The 22,816-nt window shown below is 47.8% G+C and overlaps 1 protein-coding gene across 2 annotated transcripts in view; it reads left to right on the top strand.

The window, feature by feature from the left end:
- Positions 1–914: 914 nt before the first annotated feature.
- The window catches only part of WTIP (WT1 interacting protein), a 74,359-nt gene continuing 52,457 nt past the window's right edge, over positions 915–22,816 (top strand). The window contains exon 1 of one of the 2 annotated variants that reach the window (XM_090149339.1): positions 915–3,133. In XM_090149339.1, coding sequence (XP_090005465.1) covers positions 1,696–3,133 — 1,438 coding nt within the window. In that variant the 5' untranslated portion in view covers positions 915–1,695. The remainder of the gene's footprint in view (positions 3,134–22,816) is intronic. The other variant, XM_031615423.2, reaches the window with a different exon arrangement.

The following is a 22,816-nucleotide window of genomic DNA, read 5'->3' as shown; positions in this document are numbered from 1 at the left end:
TGCTGCCTGGCACTGACTGGCTGGAGCTCAGCACAGAGCCGCCAGGACCACAGCCTGTGCCTCAGCCTCACAGCTCTGCCGTCCAAACGCAGCCGCTCGGAATGCTTCCCTGTGTGAGCACACGGACGCAGGCCCTACACGCTGCTTAGTTAATTGAGATGTGGAAAACAAAAACTCCTGGAACAGTGTCCATCAGCTTATTGTATAAGGCTCCGATGGTCCAAGCTGCCCGTACACGGCAGAAAGGAGAGCCTGGCTCCCAGGTGGGCTGCATTAGCACGCATACACCGACTTATGAGTGGTGTCCTCCGTGCCCCACAGGTCTGCTTTTCAGGACCGGTTCTGTTTAGTTTGTTGGCTTGCGGGATTTATTTCTTTATTTGTTGCCTGCTACCCTGCTCACGCAGGTTGCCCATCAGCCGCCCTCCACAGCTGGGGAGGGTTCCGAGTACGCAGTTGCATTCAACGCTTAATTAGGAGCGCTAACAGGACGACACGTCCCTGGCGCGGACGGAGCACCTGCAGCCCTGACCCGCGGCCGTTCCCGGGTGCAGAGTGCTCGGTTTCAGCATCGTGTTTTTGTTCCCGTCAGAACTATACGTAAATAACTGCTGCTGCAGCGCGGCTCCCCGCCGTGCCGCCCCCGCCCGGGGGTCTCACACAGGTGGGGCCGCCCCGCGCCCGGGCGGCGCGGCGGGAAGTTGCACATCGAGCTGCAGGCAGCGGCGAGAGCGGGAAACCGGGCGCACGCGACCCCAGCCCGGCACGGCGCTCCCGCGCGCGGCCGTTCGAGCTCCGGCGGCCGTTAAACCGCCTCTCTCCTGACAGAGCCCGCCGGGGCACGGCTCCTCCGGGCGCGCTCCGCCCGCCGGGCGCCGGCACGGGGACTCCCCTCGGCCCGGCTCCGCGCCCTGGACGCGGTGACAGCCCCGGCCCTCGGCGAGCAGCGGCGTCCGCGGCCCCGAGCGGCTCTCCGCGACCGGAGGGGAGGCTGCCGGCCCCGCGGCCGAGCAGCGCCGCGGCCGCCCTCTCCCTGACTGACTCGGTGAAAATCATTGTTTGGCTCCGGCATTAACTACATTCCAGCGGGACGCAGCGCCCAGTCTCCTTCCTCGCATTCCTGCCCTACACAAAGGAGTCCCTGCCTCGCCGAGCCCCGCGCTCCGCTCGCTGCGCCGCGAAGCCCCTCCGGAGCGGCCGCCGCCTTCGCCCCCCGCACGGGGGTGCGGGCCGGGCCGGGGCCCCGCTGCGGGTCGGCCGGCCGGGGGCGGCGGGGGCAGGGAGCCGCCGAGCGCAAATTCCTCCGCGCGGCGCGCCATTGACTGGACCGAGCAACTTATTTAAGGCAGGAAAGTGACACAGGGGCTTCTCGTCTCCGCTCGCCGCCTTCCGCGGGCAGCGCGGCCGCACCGAGGCGAGCGGCACGGCGTGGGGATGCCGCCGGGGTGTGCGCCTGCCGCAGCCGGGCCGCTGTGCGGGGAGAGAGCCGCGTCCCGCTGATAGCACCGCCGGTGCGCCGCGGGAAGGAACTTCTGGGGTGGTTTTTTGTTTTCATTTTTTTGAATTTTTTTTTTTTCTTTGGCTTTAGTTTTTTTGTGTGTTTTTTTTTTTTTTTTTTTTCCCTTTTCCTACTGCGGGCAATATTTTCATAGAGAGCTCCCCGACCTACGCCGGGCCGCCGGGCACCGGCCGAGCATGGAGAAGTACGAGGAGAACATGGCACTGAAGGCCACCAAGTTCATGGAGGATCTATCCCTCTACGAACCCTGTCCGGACGCTCCTTACGGCCGTGGCGGCCGCCGGGATCTAACGCTGCACGCCGACCTGGAGGAGACCAAGCGGGTCATCGCCGCCCACATGACGGCGGAGCAGCGGGGCCGGAAGATGAACGGCACCGCCGCGCCGCCGCCGCCCGCCGAAGCCTTCCCCGCCGCCGCCCCCTGCGGCAAAGCCGCCCCGCTCCGCGCCGCCAACGGGCGCCCCGCCGCCGAGCCGCCGTGCTGCGAGGAGGGGCTGTGCACCCGCTCCGAGGTGGCGCTGCCCTGCTACAGCGGCTTCCCCGACAAGGGCAAGCGCTACTCGGCCGAGGGCTACCGCTACGCCGCGGGCAGCGCCTACGAGGGCGGCTACGTGGCCAAGGGCGGCGGGCGGGCTCCCGGCGGCCCGGACGCCAAGTACGGCAACGCCAGCCCCCGGGCCAGCCTGGCCGCCCCGCCGGGCCCGGGCCCCGGCGCCGAGCACGGCAAGTTCTCCAGCCCGCGCTCCAGCCTGGGCGGTGCGGCCGCGCCGCCCTACGAGAAGTTCTCCAGCCCCCGCTCCAGCCTGGTGGTGCCCGGCCAGGAGAAGTACGGCAGCCCCCGCGGCAGCCTGGTGCAGTACGACGGGGCCGCTCTCAGCCCTCGCTCCAGCTACGCCAGCACGGCCAGCGACACCAGCAAGCACTCCAGCCCCCGCGCCAGCCTCACAAGCTACGACGGCGGCAGCAAACCCAGCAGCAACCGCACCAGCGGCATCAGCATGGGCTACGACCAGCGGCACGCCAGCCCCCGCTCCAGCACCGCCAGCCAGTACTCGTGCACCACCAGCCCGCGCTCCAGCTACTCGGACTCTAGGTACGGGCCGCCGGGCGGCGCCGAGCTGGACGGGGCGGCCGCCGCCGGGCTCGCCGTGGCCAGCCCTCGCTCCAGCCTCTGCAGCCCCGAGGGCCGCGGCGGGCCGGGCGCCGCCGTGGTCAGCCCCCGCTCCAGCATCTCCAGCCAGAGCTCGCGGAGCTCCCGCGGCTCCATGAGCGCCTACCCCGAGCTGCAGCTGCCCTCTCCCCGCTCTTCCCTGCTGGGGCCCGGCCAGCAGGAGGACTGCGCCGCGCCCGACCTGGGGGACGTCTACCGCAAGGTCCGTGCCCAGTCTCCGCCGCGGCACGACCCGCAGCACCCGGCGGCCGCCGGGCCCGACGCCGCGCCCCCCTACGCCTACAGCCCCACCAAGGGCTCCGCTTCGGCGCCCAAGTTCAAGCTGCCGTACCAGGTGACGCCGTGCCGGGACAGCGGCCCCAGCCAGGCGGAAAGGCGGCTGGAGGCGCTGACGCTGGAGCTGGAGAAGGAGCTGGAGATGCACATGAAGAAGGAGTACTTCGGTGAGTGACTCGCCGGAGGGGTAGGGTGCAGGGCCCGGGCGGGTTGCCCGGCGGCTCGAGATGGTGAAGGTGTGGGGCCTGCAAGCAGCCGAGGGCTTTGGCATTAGAGAAGGGTGCATGATGCCCAGGGCTGCTCTGGACCAGTTATCTGCTGAAACCTCTGGTTATTGCAGGAGAAAGCCAGCTTGCAGCAAGTACTAACTTTCTTACTGGTGACACCAGTGTGTTTGCACCTTACTTCCCAATTGATGCTTTGTCTCTGTTCTGTGTAGCTTGTCAGGATCTGTGATGCTTTCCCTTACTGGGGCTGGTAGGAGACGTGTCTGAGGCATTATAGAAGCTGTTCGTGCTGTTGGAGTTCACAGTGATTTATGTTTTGTCTTTGTCAGTAAGGCTCAGTGTCCCCGAGGTTGTGGCGTTTGAGATTGTACTTTCAGGTCATGTACTACGTTCTGATGCTTGTGGACAGCTTGACTGTTAAGGCAGTTCTCAGTGTCTCATTCAGTGATGTCCTAGGCCACAGTGCTCCTGGGAGCCCCAGTGTTGTCACAGCCCCTTGTGGCCTCGTGGGGCCCGCACTGTGCTGAATCGGACAGGGGCTGGTGTCACTTGTGGGGTGTGAGAGGGAGGATGGAATAGATCTCCTTGTCTTTGCTGAGGCTGTCAGCCCGTTGGCAATATCCTGAACGTCTTTGTTCTTTATAGAACAGAAGTAACTTCTTTTAACATGAATATGCTTTGTAGTCACACCAAAGTTCAGATAGATCTCCTTTGTCTTTTATTTTGTACTGGGTAGGAAAGGCCAGAATGCCTTTGAAAGATAATCCTGGAGCGTGCAAGTAGTGCCCTGCTCCTCTGAGGCGCTGGGGACCGATGAGCTGGGTGGTAGCTGGGCTGGGCACCCCTGGTGGCGGTTCCCTGCTTACTGTGGGGATGAAGGCTCTGCACGGAGGAGCTTGTGGGAGAGAAGGGACAGCGAGGCAGATGAGGGGCTTAGGGTGAGCCAGCCCCCAGCAGTGGCCCTGTGTGTTGGGGCTGTGGAGTCTGGCCTTCTGAGGCAACCTCTGTGCCTTTCTGCACTGGCTGCATGCAAAGGGAGAGACTTTCTGGCAGTGTGCGATCTGACCGATAAAAGCATCGCTTGGGATAGAGACACATACTACCTTGGTCCTTGACTTAAATGCTGAAGATTCAAGCTGCTTTCAGTGTTAACATTAGCGTGCCCTGAGCAAAAGAGAGGAAGTACAGGACTTCTTGCAGTGCTTGTAGTGAGACAGACCTGGGCTGATCAGATGAGGTAGCTGATCAAGTGGTGCCCTCTCCTGCAAGGAAAACCTTTCAGTGTCAGGCACCTGGTTCAGGGTTCAGATGTGTGAGTATCTGCAGAAGCAGAATTGCGGGGGAAGGTAGTTAACATGCTAAGAAATGTTATCTTCAAAATATCAACAGTGTCCAGAGCTGAGAGCTGAAATATGCTTAGGGTAAGAAATATAACTTATTGCTATCCTGACGCTCTGAGAGGTTTCTCCCATGGCCGGAAGAGCTGGGTGTGATCAGGGGCTCCAGGAGCAGCCGCAGGAATGGGTGTTGTGGATAGTTCTTTTTTGTAAGAGCTTACTTGTTGTGTCAGTATTTGCATGTGTAGGAATGTGTTGCAGCAAGCCCTAAGCTCTGGCAGATGTGTCCTGTGTCAGATCAGGAGGGAGTTTGTGCTTTTATGTCTAGGGAACATAAGTGCCAGCTGCCCTGTGTGTATTTGTTGCAGTGGTAGAGAAAAGCACTACTGTGTCTTGCACACTAGAAGCAGATGAAATCCAGAAAACATGGTTACTGTAAAAGAAGGCTGATTTCTAAATCATCAAGGTTTTAACAAGTCCTGGTGGGCCTTGGTCCTGCATGTCTGCTTCACTCATAGGGTGAATGCTGAGCTTTGGGTGAATGAGCATGTGAGGGGCAAGACTGATATGACTGCAGGCAGATATGTCAGAGACAAGGAGAAAGAACCAGCGAGGGAGAAGTCCACTTATTGACAGATCATTTTATAAGTAATCCACTCAGATGTATTGGAGAAGGTCTTAATAAAAGGAGGGCAGCAGAAATGTTTTGATTTGCATTGTAATTCATGCATATTTGTATCTGACACACTCTAAAAGCAATTGCAGAGTGTCCTGTGATACCTACGGAGAAAAGAAATGTTAAGCTGATTGTCTAACAGCAGATGGTTTAATACTCCTTAATTGGATGAGCTCCATTGCCCTATGAGTAAAAGTTCATATGGTGACTGTAATTCTGCTATGTTCTCTGCATTACCCGCACCTCCAGGAAAGGAAACAGTAATCTCTATTTTGTCCATTCAGTATGAGGGCTAATCTATGTGGTACTGCTGTCTTCATGCCACTCTTGTTTTTGTTCACATATGACTTTGAAGATGTGAACAGTGAGTTACTTTGAGGTCAAGTGACTAACTAGTCCTGTTAGGAGGAAGAATACTGTGCATTCGTAGTGCTTGTTGGGTCAGAGTGTTCCACTAGCTATGCTTACACTGGCAGTCTGGCTCCATTTCAGAAGCCCATAGCACACGGCGGATAATAAATGATGAAGCTCCTGTTGCTGCCCCTGATATTTCCCTTTTCTTGAATGAGAAGGGCAAGGCAGCACTTTTAGATCAGGTGTCTGCATGAAGTTAGAACATGGTTGTGTCAGGAGAAGGAACAGAGCCTAGTCCTTTGGTAATGCTGCCCAGACAGTGCTGCCCCACAGAGCTGGTTTTGACCTTGGGGGCTACCTACCACCTAGAGAGGGTGGGGATTACCGTGGAGCCCCGCAGGCACTCAGGGACCTGCTGAAGTGTCTTCATGTGACTGGGGCACATACAGGGGCTGTGCACTAGAGAGGCCTTGGGGGAGCTAGCAGACCCAGCAGGCTGGGGGGCTAGTAGCTACTCTGAGCAGTAATGTGCTGAGAGCTTTGCTTTGCCTTGCTGCTTTCCCTTCTCCATCCTCCCCTTTCTTCCATCAGACTTCAGTGCATCTGTTCAGTGAAGGAAAAAACAGTTGGTTAATCTGACTGAAAGTGGCAATGCTGCAAAAAGTACCTTGTGCCTGCCCTACTCCTGCTTGCACAGCTGAGAGGTAGCACCTTGCCACTTCCAAGTGCTCCTGCCAGCAAACTGCAGCCACATGTGCTCACCGATCATAGAGAAGACAGTGCTTGCAAAAAAGGGAGAAGGGGAAGGTTATTCTGGGGTGGGTCCGTGAACTGCTCTGATTATCCCTTGTCAGTGAGATGGCTGGGTCTGACCAAGAGAGAGGGTGCGTATGGAGGGCACTGGAGGATGAGACTCTCCTTTGGTGGCAGCCTACAGCTGGACAAGACTATGAGCCTTTATGCTCTTGTAGCTGTACCCACTTCCTCTGCAGCCTCTTCCGAAACTTTTTCATCTTTGTCTGCTGACTCCTCCGTATGTCCCCTCTCAAGGCACTAACAGTTCAGGGGCTCAGCTATTTCCAGTGGTGCCTTTAAGTCGTCTCTGTTTTGTCTTGCAGTGTGCCGAAGTGGAGCACTTCTGCTATCAGCTCTGCCCCAAATCAGTTCTTAATTCATGGCTGGAGAAATGGAGTGTCTCCTGAAGTACAGTACAGTCTTTGATGCATGTCTGTTCTGGACAGAGTGCTGCTTTTCTGGCAGGACTGCGAATATATGATGTCAAGTGAAACTGAAGCAGTAAAAGAGGAAGAAATTAAGGAACATGCATGGTATCAGCAAGCTTTATTATTAGCTTATTTTGGGGGTTGCGTTCAACAGCCTGAAAAGGTTCAAGTCCTGCCAAGATAGTGGTGCCTGGGGCTGTGGCATGGTATCACTTGGAGATGCTTCCAGGCTGGGAGCAGGTGTCCTGCTAGCTTACTTGGAAGCAGAAATGACCTTCAGCTCTTAACAAAATTAGCAGCTACGTTAATAATCATTTGGTAGATGTTTGGTTTTGGTTGTGTTTTTAAGTGATTTTTCACTATGTAGATTCTGTCTCTGGAAGTGGATCTTGTTCCACATTCTACACTAGTGTGGGTATTTCTGTTTTGATCTGTTATCTCTTTCTGTTAACCTCACCACGTTGTTTTAGCTTACCCTCAATCTAGGCTAGTTTGTGGCTGCACAGTGAGGCAGAGGAGCACAAGGAGGTGGCCAGATGCATTGTATCTCTTCCAACTGGAATATTTCACGTCATCTGAAACTTTTTCTTGCATATCTCTAACATTACACTTATGTATTTCACAAAACTTTTAAGAAAAGGCCTATGACTCGAGGAGGGAGAGTTTAAAAAAAAAAAAAAAAGTTAAAAACCAACAGCACAGCATAGCCCAAACACTCATTTAATGCTCAGCTGAGAACTACTGCACTTATAAAACATGTAGAGACTTACACTGGGAGGCTGAAAAGGGAGTAAGGATAGCAATATTGCTATTGATGCCTGTTTCCAAATTTGAGATCCTGGAAAAGTTCCTCTGAACAGGTTTTGCACAAAGGCTTGTAGGCAGTTGGGTTTAAACCTCTGCGTTGCTCAGGTTGTAGTGGTGTGCACGCTCTGACAAGTTCAGCTCAGCTGTATTGGCCATCATGGCCATGAGTGCTGGCTCTCTTCACCACTGCGATGGGGGCAGCAATGGCAACTACTGCGTGCTTGAAAGAGTAGGTCTCACGGAGCTTACATGGTTGTTGTAGGAAAGGCTTTTGGCTCCTGTGTGAAATCTTGAGAGAGTGGGCTGTAAGGTGCTGTGTGGCAGTTCTGGCTTGGTTATTTAAGCACACGGCTTAGAGAACTCCAGTGTGTCTGTGTGATGTACACACTGTGTACCCAGCTGTGATGAACTCCTCTTAGGAGAGGATTGTTCCCTAACTCATGGCAAAGTAGAGGTAGCACCTCCAGTCTCTCTCTGCTCTGAGCATGGCTGCTCACCCTGCTGTGATCATGCAGGAGTTGGTCTGGTGCAGGGTCAGCTTGGTAGCATGCAGGATGTGTGCTGCAGGTGTGCTTGGAGTTTCCCTTGTAATTAATTTTTGGGAGTTGAGTTACTTACAGGTGCCTCCAGGTCAGGATAGTCTGGGTTGGTCACCCAGAGCTTGGATTCATAAGAAAGCTAAAGTTGGCCTGAATGTGGCTTCTAGCACTGACTTTTGAGGAGTTAGTAGTGAAGATAAGCAAATTCTAGGGAAGGAAACCAGATATCTTTGAACAGGGCTGTGATGTGGTTGGAAAAAACACAAATACTTAAGACTGTATTTGGGGGAAGATGATAAATTCTAATGCAGACAGCAGCACTCCTATGGATGTAGTTTATTGTGAGGGTCAAAATATACACTCACAAATACCAAGAGAAGTGTGGGGAAAAAAACATTGAAATGTAAAGAATAATAATAGGTATTGTCACAGAATAGCCAAGGAGGGGATTAAGTGAACAATGATGAGGCATTTAATAGGTGACTAAAGGTCGTGCCTGAGTAGATACCATTGCTCTTTTATAAGTTTGTCCTAACAAGATGTGTTTCTGTTCAAAACATATTTAGTCTTTGTGAGAAGTAGACAGCTATTGTGGAAGAACTGCTGGGGATTCTCAGATATTTTTCTGGCCATCCAAACATTTGGTTAATTGGTGAACAGTTTCACTTACAATGCCACAGGACTTCTGGAAAGCGAAAACAAGATGCTTTCTCCCTTTTAATGTGGCCACTTGAAAAGAAAATATTTTCTAAGTTAAAATAAAGAGAAAAGAAAAGCTATTCCTAAATGCAGTTTGACAGTTGTTCAGATTTAGATGCTTTTGCATTGCTCCAGCTCACTTGGATCATATTTCTTGTGGTCCGTGGAGACAGGGAGACCTCGTGGCCTCTCCCAGGCATGGGAAATACCATTTCATTCTGGCGGTCACTGCCTAAACCTTTCTCCTGTGCTGCGGCCTTGTCCCAGGGCGCATGCTTTGCGGAGAACTGGGTTCCCATGAGGAAAGCTCCTGAGGTGGAAGGTCACTGGTTTTGCTGCTTTCTCCATCTCCGTGAATGTTACCTCAGTACCAGTTGTCCCAGTTCTCAAAGTTGCAAGAAACATTGAGTAAGGCCAGTACTGAATGTAGGTAGCTGGCAGGGTCATTGTGAGGTGGTGTTGGACTTGAAACATAGGGCTGGGAAATTGTTTGCATAAAGCCCAAATCAAACTGCAGGTTCTCTGAGGTGCGTCTTTGAGTGCAGAACCCAGGTGTGGCCTTTGTGTTTGCATTGCAGTACACATGTAGAAAGGGGTTTTGGTGGGGATAAGTATGATTTTTTTTTAAGTGTTTACTTGTTTAAGTGTAATCATGTGCTGTTCTAACACTTGGGTGTAGTCGGGGGGGAAACTAGAAAATCCTCAGTCAAAGGAAGAGTTTTAATTAATGGCTAATAATGCTGTAACTCTTTTTTTTTTTTTCCTAAACAGTTACGTGAAAATTCTCTGTAATTGGTTTGTTGCCCATTTTTAATCAAAGCCATATTTCTCAGATCAAAACACTCAATGGAAAACAGAGCTGTACAACAATCAAGTGCATTGGAGTCCAGATTTTGATCTGGTTTGAAAAATAAGCAAGTAATTTTCTCAAGTGTAGGTCAGTAGCTGGTATTCTTAGAAAGCGTGTTGGCTTGTTCTACCTGTTCCGGGCTGCAGCAGGCCTGGGCCTCTGTGCTGCAGTACTGTGAAGCAGCGGTGGTTCATATCAAGTGGTGGTGCTTTCTGCACTTGAAACCTGCTGTGGATCAGTGCAGAGATCAATGGTTTAACTTCCAGGGGGGAAAAAAAACCAACGTACCTTAATACATCTGATTTTCCTTAGTGCTGCTGTGTAACAGATGACAAACCCCCATGGACAGCGTAGGATGGTGCTGCCTGGCTGCGTATGAGATGATGCAGAGAACAAGTCCTTACGGGTGATAAGAAAAGGCACTCTAAGCATCCTTGTGCCCTTCAGTCCAGTTGTCCTGTGTCCGTTGCTGGGGTGGATGGGAGTTTCTAGCAGAACATCACACCTCCCATTTTCCTGCGTATAAGTTTTTATTGCACCTAGTCATCCTCAGTGCTAATTTGAATCTTTGCACCAGCTCTGTATTTTGGCAGATGGTCTGTGAAGCATTTGAAGGTTTTCAGTGGCACTTGAGGGGGTTGTAGTTTTATTGTGAACATTTGAAACAACATGGAAATAGTACTAAGTGTGAAGTTTACAGTCACACTTGAACACTATGAAAAGGTGAAAAATTAACAATTAAATGTTTAATGGAAAAATAGATGCCACATCAGTTTCAGTTGACAGAGATCCTACATAGAATTTCACTTAACAGAGCATGCTCTGCTCTCAAAATCCATACAATTTACAAGTTACTAACTTTTTATTTTAAAGGTGTAATGCTTATCTGTTAATGCCACAGGTCTGTGTTTTTCTGCCTGTCCTGTCCAGCTTTTTCTGCACCTCTCAGGACGTATCTGTGGAGTAGAATCATAGAATGATTTGGGTTGGAAGGGGCCCTTAAGGTCACCAAGTTCCATCCCCCAGCTATAGTCAGACACACCTCGTCTACACCAGGTTGCTCACAGCCCCATCCAGTCTGGCCTTGAACACCTCCAGGGATTGGGCATTCACAGTCTCTGTGCAACCTGTTCCAGTGTCTCACCACCCTCACAGTAAAGTATTTCTTTCTAATACGTAGTTTAAATCTATCCTCTTCTGGTTTAAAGCCACTTCCCCTCGTCCTGTCACTACATGCCCTTATAAAAAGTCCCTCCCCAGTTTTTCTGTAGGCCTCCTGGGAAGCCACTGGGAAGCTCTCTGGAGCTTTCTCTTCTCAGACTGAAGAGCCCTAACTCTCTTAGCCTGTCCACGTAGGGGAGGTGCTCCAGCTCTCCAGTCAACTTCATAGCCCTCCTCTGAACTGCTCCAACAGCTTGATGTCCTTCTTGTGCTGGGGCCCAGAACTGGATGCAGTATTCCAGATGAGGTCTCATGAGAGCAGACTAGAGAGGCAAAGTATATGACTACTTTGTGCTTTCATTGTAACAGCTATATGCAATTTTTCCTGAAAAGTTGATATCTTGTCCAGTGGGCAACAAAATTCTGGAAGTTATGATGTAAATAAAGATGATCAGCTAGAATTAATGGTATGAAAGAGGACTATAATGCTCTCTCAACTCCTGCTGACCTCTTTCAGCTTGTACAAAATTGGCTACAGGCACAGGATCCCCAAATTGCTCTGTGCACTTCACGGAGATGGCTTTATTGAAGAAAAATGTGAATTCTAAGAAAGCTGGATGCTATATCTTGAAGTTGGGTGACAGCAGCTCCTCCAAGTGTTGGCATGTGGGCAGTTAGAAAGTTGATTAATGTTTCTCCTCCGTCCACCCGTGATCCACCATTGCTCCACACCCTCTCCATGCTTCCATGGTTGAAGTTTGCCCCCTGTATCTTACCAAAGCACAAGGATTCTTTTAGGAGAGCTCCAGTGGATGGATGGTGTTCACACAGGGCTGACTTGGATGTGCCTCTGTGGAGGAGAAATTTGGTTTCTTTTCATTAAAGGGTTTCTCTCCAAGTCAAGACTTTGCCAAGACTCCTGTTTCCATCTAGTGCTTTCATGTGATATTTTTCCTCTTTCCAGCAAAGTGTTCTGTGCGCTTGGCTTTTCCTCTCCATTGTTTTCTTTTGGACAGAACACCTTGCTTAATGGTACAAAGACTTAAAACTGAGGAGGATGTACAGAGTGGAGGAATAGGTATGAATATGGGTGATGTACGTGATGGGCTCTGGTTTGTAAGTGATTGCACAGAGCCACCTGATGCTGTGTGGGCTGTGAATGAAATACTGGGGCTCCAGGTACTACTGACCTTTCTTCCTTTAGTTGCAATTTTGGCAGCAAAATAGTCCTACCCAGTGATAATTAGTTTCTCCTGAAATTGTGGAGGTGTGGATTCAAATGCTATTTCACAAACAATTGGAGAAAAGCTCCTCATTTTGGTCTGGAGGAGAATCTCTTAAGTATTGTTTTTGTTCTAGAGTTCAGGGGAAGATTATTTCTGTGCAAGGCCTGTGAGAGTGGCATAATGCTTCCTGGCACCAATGAGCAATACTTTCAACATGGGTCACTGCCCAATTGAGAGGAGAAAAGTCAAATCCACTGCATGTTTGGTGCTTGTCAGGGCTTGGAGTTTTGTGTGATTGCTGCACAGCGAGGGTACAAAGCAAGATTTGCCTCTTCCTGTAGATTCTGTCAGGGTGGAGGCATGGCAATTCAGTCATTAAGTCCTATGTAGTCCTACAACTTTAGAGAGCCATTGTACTCTTTCTTTGTGCTGGAAAGACACAAGTGCCAGACCATGCTGTCATACTGTTGGAAAAAAATGATAATTAAAAAAAAAAAAACTCACAATATACAACACCTTCTAGACTTCCTAGGCATGGGGGAAAAGAGAAGAGAGAGTTTTGGCTGAAGCAGCCTTACATAGTGTATAAGAGCAAACTGACATTACTCTTTTGGGAAAATCCTTCCCCAGCCAGTGTTCCACACCTGGGAGGAATTCAGGCTGGTGAAGAACTGGCTCAGAAAGAGGTGATCCCCAGAGGCTAATTTGCATTTGTTCACAAAGAAAAGACTTTGAAGACACACCAAGCACAGACTTGAAAGTCAGCTTCCTGGTGTGCCAAGTGTGTGAAGCTCTCTGCTGCTGCCGCTGCTCCCACCTTGCAGGGGGCTTTGCCTGACTTCCTTTCCTTGGGGGGGCGGGGGAGGGACAGAGCAGTTTGGACCTGTCTGGCCGTAGTGCTGACCGGCTCTGGCTGGCCACCCCTGCCTTGCTTGTGCCCACCTAATTTATTTCTGAAGTTTGTGTAAGACAAAGAAGAGGAAACATCCTAACTCCTGATACTGAGGCCAAGACTTGGACTCTGCAGGCAGAACTTCCTTTGAAATTACTGGGCATTTTGCTTGGGTAAAGACTGGCAGAATTGGGAAGTCCAGTGGTACATTATTGCAGGGTCAGAGAAGGGGTGAGTCACAAGGTCCGGGGGGAAATAGAGTTTCTTTTGGTTTTCTGACAAAGTACCCCCATGAATAATGAGTATTTTGGCTTAGAGCTTTTCATTTCCAAATAGGTCAGTCCCCATACGGTGTGCCGTGAAGGGAATTTCTAACCCTGCTCTGCAAGTGGGAAAATGAGCTGAAGAGCTGCTGAGGCTGCTCTGCCCAAGTCAAGGCAGAATAGGGATCTTTCAAATCCAATTGCCCCATTCACCTGAGTGCTGTGTCATGCCTGGGGACTCTCAGTATGGGGCTGAATCCCTCTTCTATCAGTCGTAGTAGTGAAAAGGGAGGCTCTGGGCTGCTGCTGAGGCACCCAGCTGTGCACTGAAAGCTGTGTCTGAAGCCACATGTCAGGCTAATGACTGATACAAGTTATGGGTTTTTCCTTTTTCCCTGGAAGTGTTTCTCTGATTCTTCCAGCCCATGCATTTGGGCAAGGGTGATATGCATCAGCTGGCTGGTCCTGGTAGTCACAGTTCCTTTCTGCTCTCTTCTGATCTTTTGGATGGGTGCTGATCCAAACGTACCTTCATTCCCTTAACTTGCAAATACAAGGCTTGTACGGGCCAAGGACTATGGGTTGTGCTCCAGTCCCTCTAGGTTGCCATTATTTTTGCTGTGATATTTAAAGCCAAGGAGGAATAGGCGGGCAGCAGTAAGAAATGGCTTTTTAGAGGGTGAGTCACTCTGGGAGTGCCCGCTGCATCAGGGCAACTAACCAGCATGTGCATATGGAGACTTAATATTTAAAATGCAAGGGAAGGCTTTGATTCAAAGGAGAGAAAGCTGCTGAGAACTTTGGCAAGCATGCAGCAATGATAGTTTAAAGTTTTGTGAAAGCTGTTATTTCGCTTTTACTTATGAAGCTTATACCTATGCATTTGCCCCATCCTGCATTTTCTATTTTGCCATAGCAAAGCATTGCTCATCCAGAGCTGCTAGCAAGCATGGCTTAGCTGAAAGTAGCTGAAATCACTTTGTGTTCATTTTGAACCATTTTCAGTTTGAGTGCAGAGCCTAATTATGGAGGGAAATGTTAGACCATAAGCTGTATTTTGCTATATTCATCTTAAACTAGATTAGGACTGTGTGCAGCCAACCTGCAGTGAAATCAGTGAGAATCTTTAATTTGAGGAACATAAGTAGCAGCTAGGACTAGGATACTACTTTTGCAGAGTTAGTTCTCCTCATATCACTTCCTCCTTTAGCACTGCTGTTCTGAACAAGGTCGAAACCAGCCAAAGACTATCTCCAGTAAGCCTGCGAGCCATTTGTTAATCGCGTTTTTGTAATATGCTTGATGCTTATTCCAAACTTGAAGTTGATTTAACAGAGTAAGGGTTGTCTTGGGGGTCAAAGTTAGAGTTAAGAGTGGCTCCAGAGTCAAGTGTGACTGTTTCATAACAAATAGTTCCATGTTTGTTTTCATTCTGCAGCTCAGGGCCCAGGCACCGACTCTTCAGTCTAGGGGGAAAACAAGGTGAGATAAGGCTGTTATTTCTTTACAGGCTGGAGTGTAGAACTGAACAGAGAACAGTCCACATAATGATCCTAAATAGGCATTGAGTGTTTCAAGTAGCGTGATGGTAGTTGTAATTTATTGTTTCCTCCAGGGGTCCTTGGGTCAGGTCATTTAAGAAATTATAGTAAATAGTTCTCTGGGCAGTACTGTACAGGTGCTGAAGAAATCATTGGCTGGGGTGCACCCAGTATTTCAGGTTTGAGATAAATGTTCTTTGCCTGTCAGTAGGTGTTTGATCTGTTTCAGAGGGTAGTGGATTGAGATATCTGCCAGGATTTAAACCTAGTATTGTAGAGGAACATACCTTTTTTTTTTTTTTTTAATAAGTTGCTTATCCTAACTCTCATGTGGCATCCCATACCTTTGCAACTTGTCAGTTGGTGCAGAGAAACAGGAGAAGAGATATGTGTTTAGCCTGTATTCATTCTGCCAGAGACTTGTACAAGCCATTGCCTTAGCCTGAGCCATTGACATCACTGCAAGACACAAGCTGGGGCTCCCATTAGATGAAAACCAATTGGGAGTAACTGTTTCTGCTGTTTGCTTCATTTTTCTTGTTTTGCTTGAGGTGACATCTCTCTTCTGGGCTATTGTGGGAGACAACTATAGGAGATGTTTTGTGACTGGTACTAGCTTGAGCAGAATCCACTTAACGGAGGCTAAACAACGATTCCTTCTATAAACTGGACAAATAGCTCGTCTCCCAAAAGGATAAAATCCTTCATCTTGCAAAAGTACCAGTTGGAGAAGCAGAGATTGTGTAGTCACTAGCTTGGCAATGACTGTGCTGTGCTCTGCCCTTACAAAAAGGGCACAGTAGGGAGATTCTTCATTAAGTAAAAGCCACTCTTATTTCCATGATTGTAATTAGAGAAGAGGCTGGATTCATGTGGAAGCAAAGACTCCATTACTTAATTAAAAAATAAAAAATAAAACCCAAATACACTAATTATTTTTGCTAGTTTTCAGAAGAATTTTTATGGATTTTTTTTTTTTTTAAGAGAACATTTACAAATATCTTTCTTGGTGGATACAGTAAGAGGAAAAGTTCCAGAAAGACGTCTCTGAAATTAAGGAAATAGTTGCACTCATTTGTGCTGCAGCGATTCAGCAAGTAAGAATTAAAATCCCAACTGTGTGATTTCCACACTAATCATGAATGTTTTGATTAAAGGTCAGACTCAGAAATGCATTTATGCTTGTTTGGAAGCCTGAAGAGAAACCACTGGGGATGAGATGTCCAAGTAGAAGCTGGATATAGAAATATCCTTGTAGCTCTTATATTGCCCATTTCATTTTGTTGTTGTGAATTTAGCATTAGGAGAAGTTTTACTACAAGATTCATGTCCTGCCCCTTGTAGCATGTACAGCAGAGGAAGGCATTTCTGTAGGCTGTCCTGATTTAGCGTATCACTGAAAGGAGTTAAGAAGTAGGTATGAAGAAGAGAAAAGGGTGTCCAGGAAAGCTAATTTATTTTTCAAGGATTTTTTCAGTCTTGGCCTTCTCCAAGCTCTAGAATGGTCCATTCTGTCATGTAGGAAGACTCTTGAAGAGCGACAGGAGGATCACGTCTGATCAAGGAGCTCCTAACTAAGAAATGAGAAGGAAATATGGGAAGCGTGGGAAGCAGGGATAGGAGACCTGGAAAGATTGTAAAGGAAAAACTATCTTGGCGTGCAGGGTTCAGGCTAGAAGAGTAAAAGCTCATCTGGAATTGAATCTGGTGAAAGATGTGATGGTCAGCAAGAAGGGCTTCTGCAGGTGGGTAAAGGCGATGAAGGTTGGGGCAACAAAGGCAGTGAAGGTTCTTCTTGTCTTATGGAGAGCAGCTGAGGAAACTGGGATTGTTTAGTCTGGAGAAGAGATGGCTTAGGAGGGACCTTACTTCTCTCTACAAATACCTGGAAGTGGTTGTCATGAGGTGAGGGGTCAGGCTCTTTTCCCAAGTAACTAGTGATACAATGAGAAGTACAGCGGCCTTAAGTTGCACCGGGAGAGGTTCAGGTTGGATATTAGGAAATATTTCTTCTCGAAAAGGGTGTTGAGATATTGGAACAGACTGACTGGGGAAGTGGTGGAGTCACCGTTTCTGGAGGTGTTCAACAAAGCAGTAGATGTGGCATCGAGGGATGTGGTTTAGGGGATGTGGTGATGATGAGTTAATGGTTGTACTAGATGATCATAATGGTCTTTTCCAACCTTAATGATTCTGTGAACCAAAAGAAAGTGTAGGGAAAATGTGGGCCTACTGATTTTATACTTCTGTGATGAAAGGACTAGGTGAATAAGAGGAGAACAGTGGATGTGTTGATCTAGACTTCAGAGTGTTTCTTACTGTCATCTGTGATACCTTATGGGTAGACTGATGAAGTACAGACTTGATAAGTAAACTATGAAATAGGTTTCTGGGCTCAAAGGGCTATGACCAGCACCATGAGGTTAAGCAGGAGGCCAGCCATTAGTGGTGCTCCTCAGCAATTTATCCTGTGCTAATACTGTTCCCTGTCTTTAGTGCCCTGGGTGATGGGTCCCTATCAAGTGTGCAGGTTGTACAAAACCAGAAGGGGAGGTTGATAGACTGTATGGATGTGTTGCCAGTGGGACCTTTACAGACTGAAAAAAGAGGCCAACAGAGGAATTCCATAAAGTTCAGTATGGAGAAATGTGAAGTCCTATGTGAGGAGCAACAACCCTGTACAGTGGCACAGGCTGGGGGCGCTCTGACTGGAAAGCAGCTTTGTAGAAAGGCCATCTGGGCTCCAACTGGACAGTAAGTGACACATGAGCAAGCATGCTCCCTGGTGGCAAAGATGGCCAATAGCATTCTGAGCTGGTATTCATTTTCTGCCATGTTGGATCACGGGAATACTGAAGCTGAGTGCATGCCCTGCACATCTACCTCAGGAGCCAGGTGCCCCCACGCTCCATCTGTGTGTCCCTAGTGTCTAGGTAGTTCTCATGACAGCTGTGTCTAAATGGAAGATCCCAAATCCACTAGGTGTTCTCAGTCATGGGTGTCTGCTCTGGCTGTGGCTTGGTGCTATAACAGGTTGGGAGCAAGTTGTGTCCACGTGGTCTTGGCTGGGAGAGGCAGCAGCTCACAGCCAGTGTCAGGTGGAAGGTCTGGCAGCTCGGATGTGAGCATGCTGGGGCAGTGCAGTCTCATGCCATCTTTTCAACAGTGGTTATGGTACCCAATTCTTAGGTGTACCTTTTAAAATTTAAAAGGCTACAGATACACACCATGCTGATCATAATCAGTTGTGAATTATCTTTTGTTGCTCTTGTCACAATCCTGAACTACTGCTTTAGTAGTAGGGAAATGCTTGGCACCGATGTTGCACACAGGGTTTCCACTGTACTCTGTCATGATGAACAGGCAGCTCAGTTGAGCTGGAAGAGGTTACCTCTCTTTATGGCTCCTCTGCATTTTGCTGAGTATTTTAATTAAAACCAGATAGAGGAAAATTTTTTCACACAGTTTCCAATTTGTAGTGATTGCACCTGCTGTTGAAAATTGCATCAAGACATAATGTTGAAGGGATGATGTAAGGAGGAATGAATGTTCCTTTTAGTTGCGATGAATAGAGGCTTCTCATATCAGTTAAGTGTTGACTTCATAATTATGAGAGGATAACACATTTCTGTTATTTTTTAGCTGGTCCTCTAAGACATAAATTTGCTGACATTTCACCACTTCGTGTAACCTTGCAAAACGGAGAGGAGAAGCTTGATAAATTACATAAGATCACATTTGGTGATGTTTACTATAACTAATGAAGTGGAAAATCGTTTTTCTTAACCCTCCAGTCTTTCTGTCAGTTTGCTCTTTCACTGCTTTTGCAGATTTTGCATTTTCTTTTTACTAAAGATATAGAGATTTTTAATAAATAATCGTTGTTTCTATGCTTTAGCGCTAGTACTCTTAAGTGCGGTTGAGTCACAGCTCTTTTCTTTTCTGGCTGCTATGGCAGAAGCTTGATTCTCTCCTTCCTAAAAGTGCTGCCTGGGCAGTGTGTTGCTGCAGTGTGTGCTGGGGGAGAAATCATCTTGCCTCTTTTTCACCACTTTTGACTTGATTCTGGCATCCCATCCCACAAAAAACAGAATTCATGTTCCTAATTTCAGTTTAAAATGAAGATGCCTTATTGTTTTTGTGCTAGCAGGGTGAGCGTGCTGATTTTGGGAACAGACATGGGTTGTGGTTGGGTACTGTGGTGCTGAAGGCTAGTTGGCTGCTTCTGTTTTGTGAAGGTGATGCTTGTTATGCACTAGGTTGCCAGTGCTATGCACAGTGATCATTTTAATCCTCTATCCTTTTATATCCACTTTCCTCTCATTTTGAATTGAGTGAGGCATTCAGGGACAAAGTGGGGGAAGAGGGATGTTTCTAAGTGTGATGTTTGTGCGTTTCTGGATCAATCAGCAGTAGTAAGCTAGATATACGTCATGTGTCTGTTGATGCTTCTGTTGAATCAGCCAGACAGGCCACGTACCCCCAGAGTTCATGCCAGCTGCTGGAGAGCAGTCTGTTACCTGATCCAGAATGGACAATACCTGATCCAACAATAAGTCAAAGCAGTCCAGACAGCTGATACCTGACATAACAGAAATCATGCCAGTATGAAGTTAACCATCAGTATTTAACACTGCATGGCATGTTTTTATATGGTAGTAAGAGTTGCAGAGTTGGTTTAATTCTACTGCTCTATCACTGCCTATCTCAGTGTACGTGTCACTATTGAGTGAACTGAGATCTGCTAAGTCACAGCAGTGCTGTTTGGCCATGGCTGCCTTGTAGAGCAAGCCATTGAAGATGCAAATAGAGCCTAAGTCCCATCATGGTTATGCAGAGCATAAGGTTGTCTTCTAGTGCAGCCATTGTGAACTGAAAACTGTCAAAAACAACCACTAATGTCTGCCTTTGGTCTGCATTGGAAAGCAGCTGAACATGTAGCTGGTAGGTTTGTAGAAGCCTCATCTTGTTTTGGAAGTTGGCAGTGTGTTGATTTTCTACTTTTATTTTTTTCCAGTTGGATCTATAGGAAGGAAATGAGCCTGCGTATGTAGCATTTAGTATTACTGTTTCCCAGGGGGACAGGGAGGTGAAGAAAGCAAAATTGGAATATCCTGTTTACATGATGCTAGTGTTATATTTCACCATCCATCTCGAGATTTTTCATATTTCTAGGTTAGGACAGGCTTTTCTTACGGTCTGAGAGTCTTCCTGTCCTATTGGAAGAAGAGCTTAATTGTTTGCACTAGCATGGAGCTCCTTCCTGTGCCTGATTGCTCAGAGAAAACTGTTTTTTTTGGTGAAGCTAAGGCACAGAAAGTGGGTTTTGCCAGGGTGGTTATTTTGGAATTAAAATGTTTCATGAGCTGGAGGTGTGAGAGGCCAACAGCAAATGACTTTCTGAAGTTGCTGTCCCTGCAGGATCCCTTTACAAGAAGGTATATTCCACTCTCCACTGCATTTCCAAAGCATCGTTGACTTGTTTTACTTGCAGTGACTAAATAAAAATAACCTTAGAGATTTGAGGTCACAGAGGTTTTTAGGTAATTTCCAGCTTTAATTTAGTTATGTCTTTTTTAACTGTTGTAGAGTGCCTATTGATGTGCTTGCTTTTTATATAAGCGAGCCTGTTTATACTTCTGGAAATGATAAAGAACCTCCACAACACATATGCTAATGACTGTGGCACCGTTGCAGGGTAGGTAGTAGGAGTTATGCACTGACATCAGCTTCAAATGCTTGGGCAGTGCTCGTGGAAGGAGTGGTTGAGTTTATAACCACAGTGGTTATGTAATGTCATGCCTTTTCCAGGATGTCATGTTCGTTCTGGAAATAGACTGTTATCTAAGAAAATAGAAGAATGTACCTGGAAACTTTCTGACGAGTGTCCCTGTTTAATCACGAGCCCATTTTAAATATGTTAGGGAAGGCAGCTGTAATATGACCTTTTTCTGCCATATATTAGTGATGACTCATACAAGCAATGTCAGAAGACTGTAGTGAAAAATATCTCCAACTTGACCTGAGTGCAGCTGATGTTTCCAGATCTGATGTGCTGTGTAGTTCAGGATATTTGCACTGCATTGCTGGTGCTTTAGTGTCACTGTTGCTACCTGGCTGTACAGATTCTTCAAAGCCAAAGTGTTAAAATTGGTCGTCTTTTCCATGTTGTCTCACAAGGCTCATATATATCACCTTCCCAACAGGAAATTCACCCATGGGGGTTTTGGATGTTGGTATTAGATCTTTCTGAACTGAAACCAAGGCTTTCAGGAGCCTGAGTTATTTCAGCTTGTAAGCATGACTTCTGTGCCTCTCTGTTGAGTTTACTTGGCCAGAGGCAGCCTCCGGGTGCAGCGGTGTGTCCTCTGCAACCAGCAGTTGTACTAATTCAGGGCTTGGTAGCATCAGCCTGTTTTCACAGGCGTCAGCCTGATTGCTGCTGCCACTGTGCTAGAAATTGCTGCTCCTCAAATGTCTGAATTGTGCGTGATTCCAGGCAAAAAGAGCCAAGCTAAGGATTTTGAGCAGAAATGCCTTGTTGACCTGGGCCTGTTGGGCTGAAATGTGATAGAGCATGCAGTCAGTTTTGCTGGCAGAACTAAAGGGATCGTAGTCCCTGATCAGAGGGCGGGGGCAAACAGCTGGAGATGGCTGTGATGTGGCATCTACATAGTCATTGTAAATGCAGCTGTGAGGATGGATGCCCACAGTGAGATTTTCTGATGTTCAGTAGTAGAGGGTGGGTAGGGTATGGATGGACATTTATTGACTTATTTTTCCCTCCAGAAGTCATTAATTCTCACTGGTGCTCTGCTTTACTAACAGTTGTACATTTCCTTCCTTTGATAATTTCAGTAATAACGAGTTGCTTTCAGGATCTTAGTCTTTTTTTTTTTTTTTTTTCCCAACAAGTCAGTTTTTGAAGTTATTTAAGTTATTTGTAAGTCCTCTTGTGCTTCTAGGTGTGATTGTCAACTTTAGTCATGAAGCTTGAGCAGTCAGCTGAGCTCTGAAACAAAGCAACCCAAAGCAGCAAGGACGATAGAGCAGTCCGCAAGGACTATTCGGTCTTCCAGTTCATTGCCTCAGCAGCAAAAGATCTTCCTATAAATGCCAAGAGAGAAGTATAAATCATCCTGGAACTGCCGTGCACTAAATCAAGAAGCAGAGAAATAAATGAATATTTGTAAACCAAGTGTCAATGTAACTAAAATATTGTGAAGAACAATAGCTCTGTGATATGCCTGGTGCCGTTGTGAGGCTCTGTGGCAGAGTTAGATATCCAGACAAAAGAAAGTAATGTAGAAGCACACTGGCTGTAGCCAAGGCAGGGTGAACTCTGTGCAGATAGTGTCAGTAATTTCATGGTTCAGAGCAGTAATTTCACATTCTGTATGAAGCAATAAGCATTTTCTGTTCTAGCTTCAGGCTTCCAGTGTGTGATTGGGTGAATCTGCTTTAAGAGTAACAAAAGCCTTCCAGTGTCCAGCAGCTGCTAATCAGAGCTGATACTGGCTTCCACTTTACTCACTCTGTGATGCTGACCTGGAGCTGCCTGAATTCATCAGCACAGATGTTTGCTGAGTTGATAGCTCCTAAATTACAGTAGGAGAAAGTGGTATCAGAGAGTCATTTCTACAGCCTTCTGTTTATTCAAACTCACACCTGTTGTCTCACAATACATTTGAAACTTTGAAAAGCTTCCAACAAAACAAACCACGTATCAACTAAACAAGTCAGAATAGGCAGATACCAAACCCTGCGGACCTGCTTGTTGGCAGCACAGATTCCTTCAGGCCGATAAAGCTACGCTCCAGTATCCTGATCAGCAGTGCCGTGCCTGGAACTGGTCCCGGTGACTCCTTTCCTGACTTTATCCTCTTTCAGCAGCCTTGTCCAACGCAAGCCATGACCTTGTTTAGCAGTAGACAAAGTGGAGGTAGTTGGTTGTTTTTTTGTTTTTTCAGGAGTTAATGTTTGAGCACAGAGCTTGCTTCTACAAAACTTTCAGTGAACGTGAGCTTCACTGCATAAATTTATGCCTAATTTCTG

This window comes from Phasianus colchicus, chromosome 13 (assembly GCF_987193195.1).
Source record: "Phasianus colchicus chromosome 13, bPhaCol1.hap1.1, whole genome shotgun sequence".
Taxonomy (NCBI): domain Eukaryota; kingdom Metazoa; phylum Chordata; class Aves; order Galliformes; family Phasianidae; genus Phasianus; species Phasianus colchicus.
The sequence above is the reverse complement of the archived record's forward strand: the minus strand, read 5'-3'. Positions and strand labels throughout refer to the sequence as shown.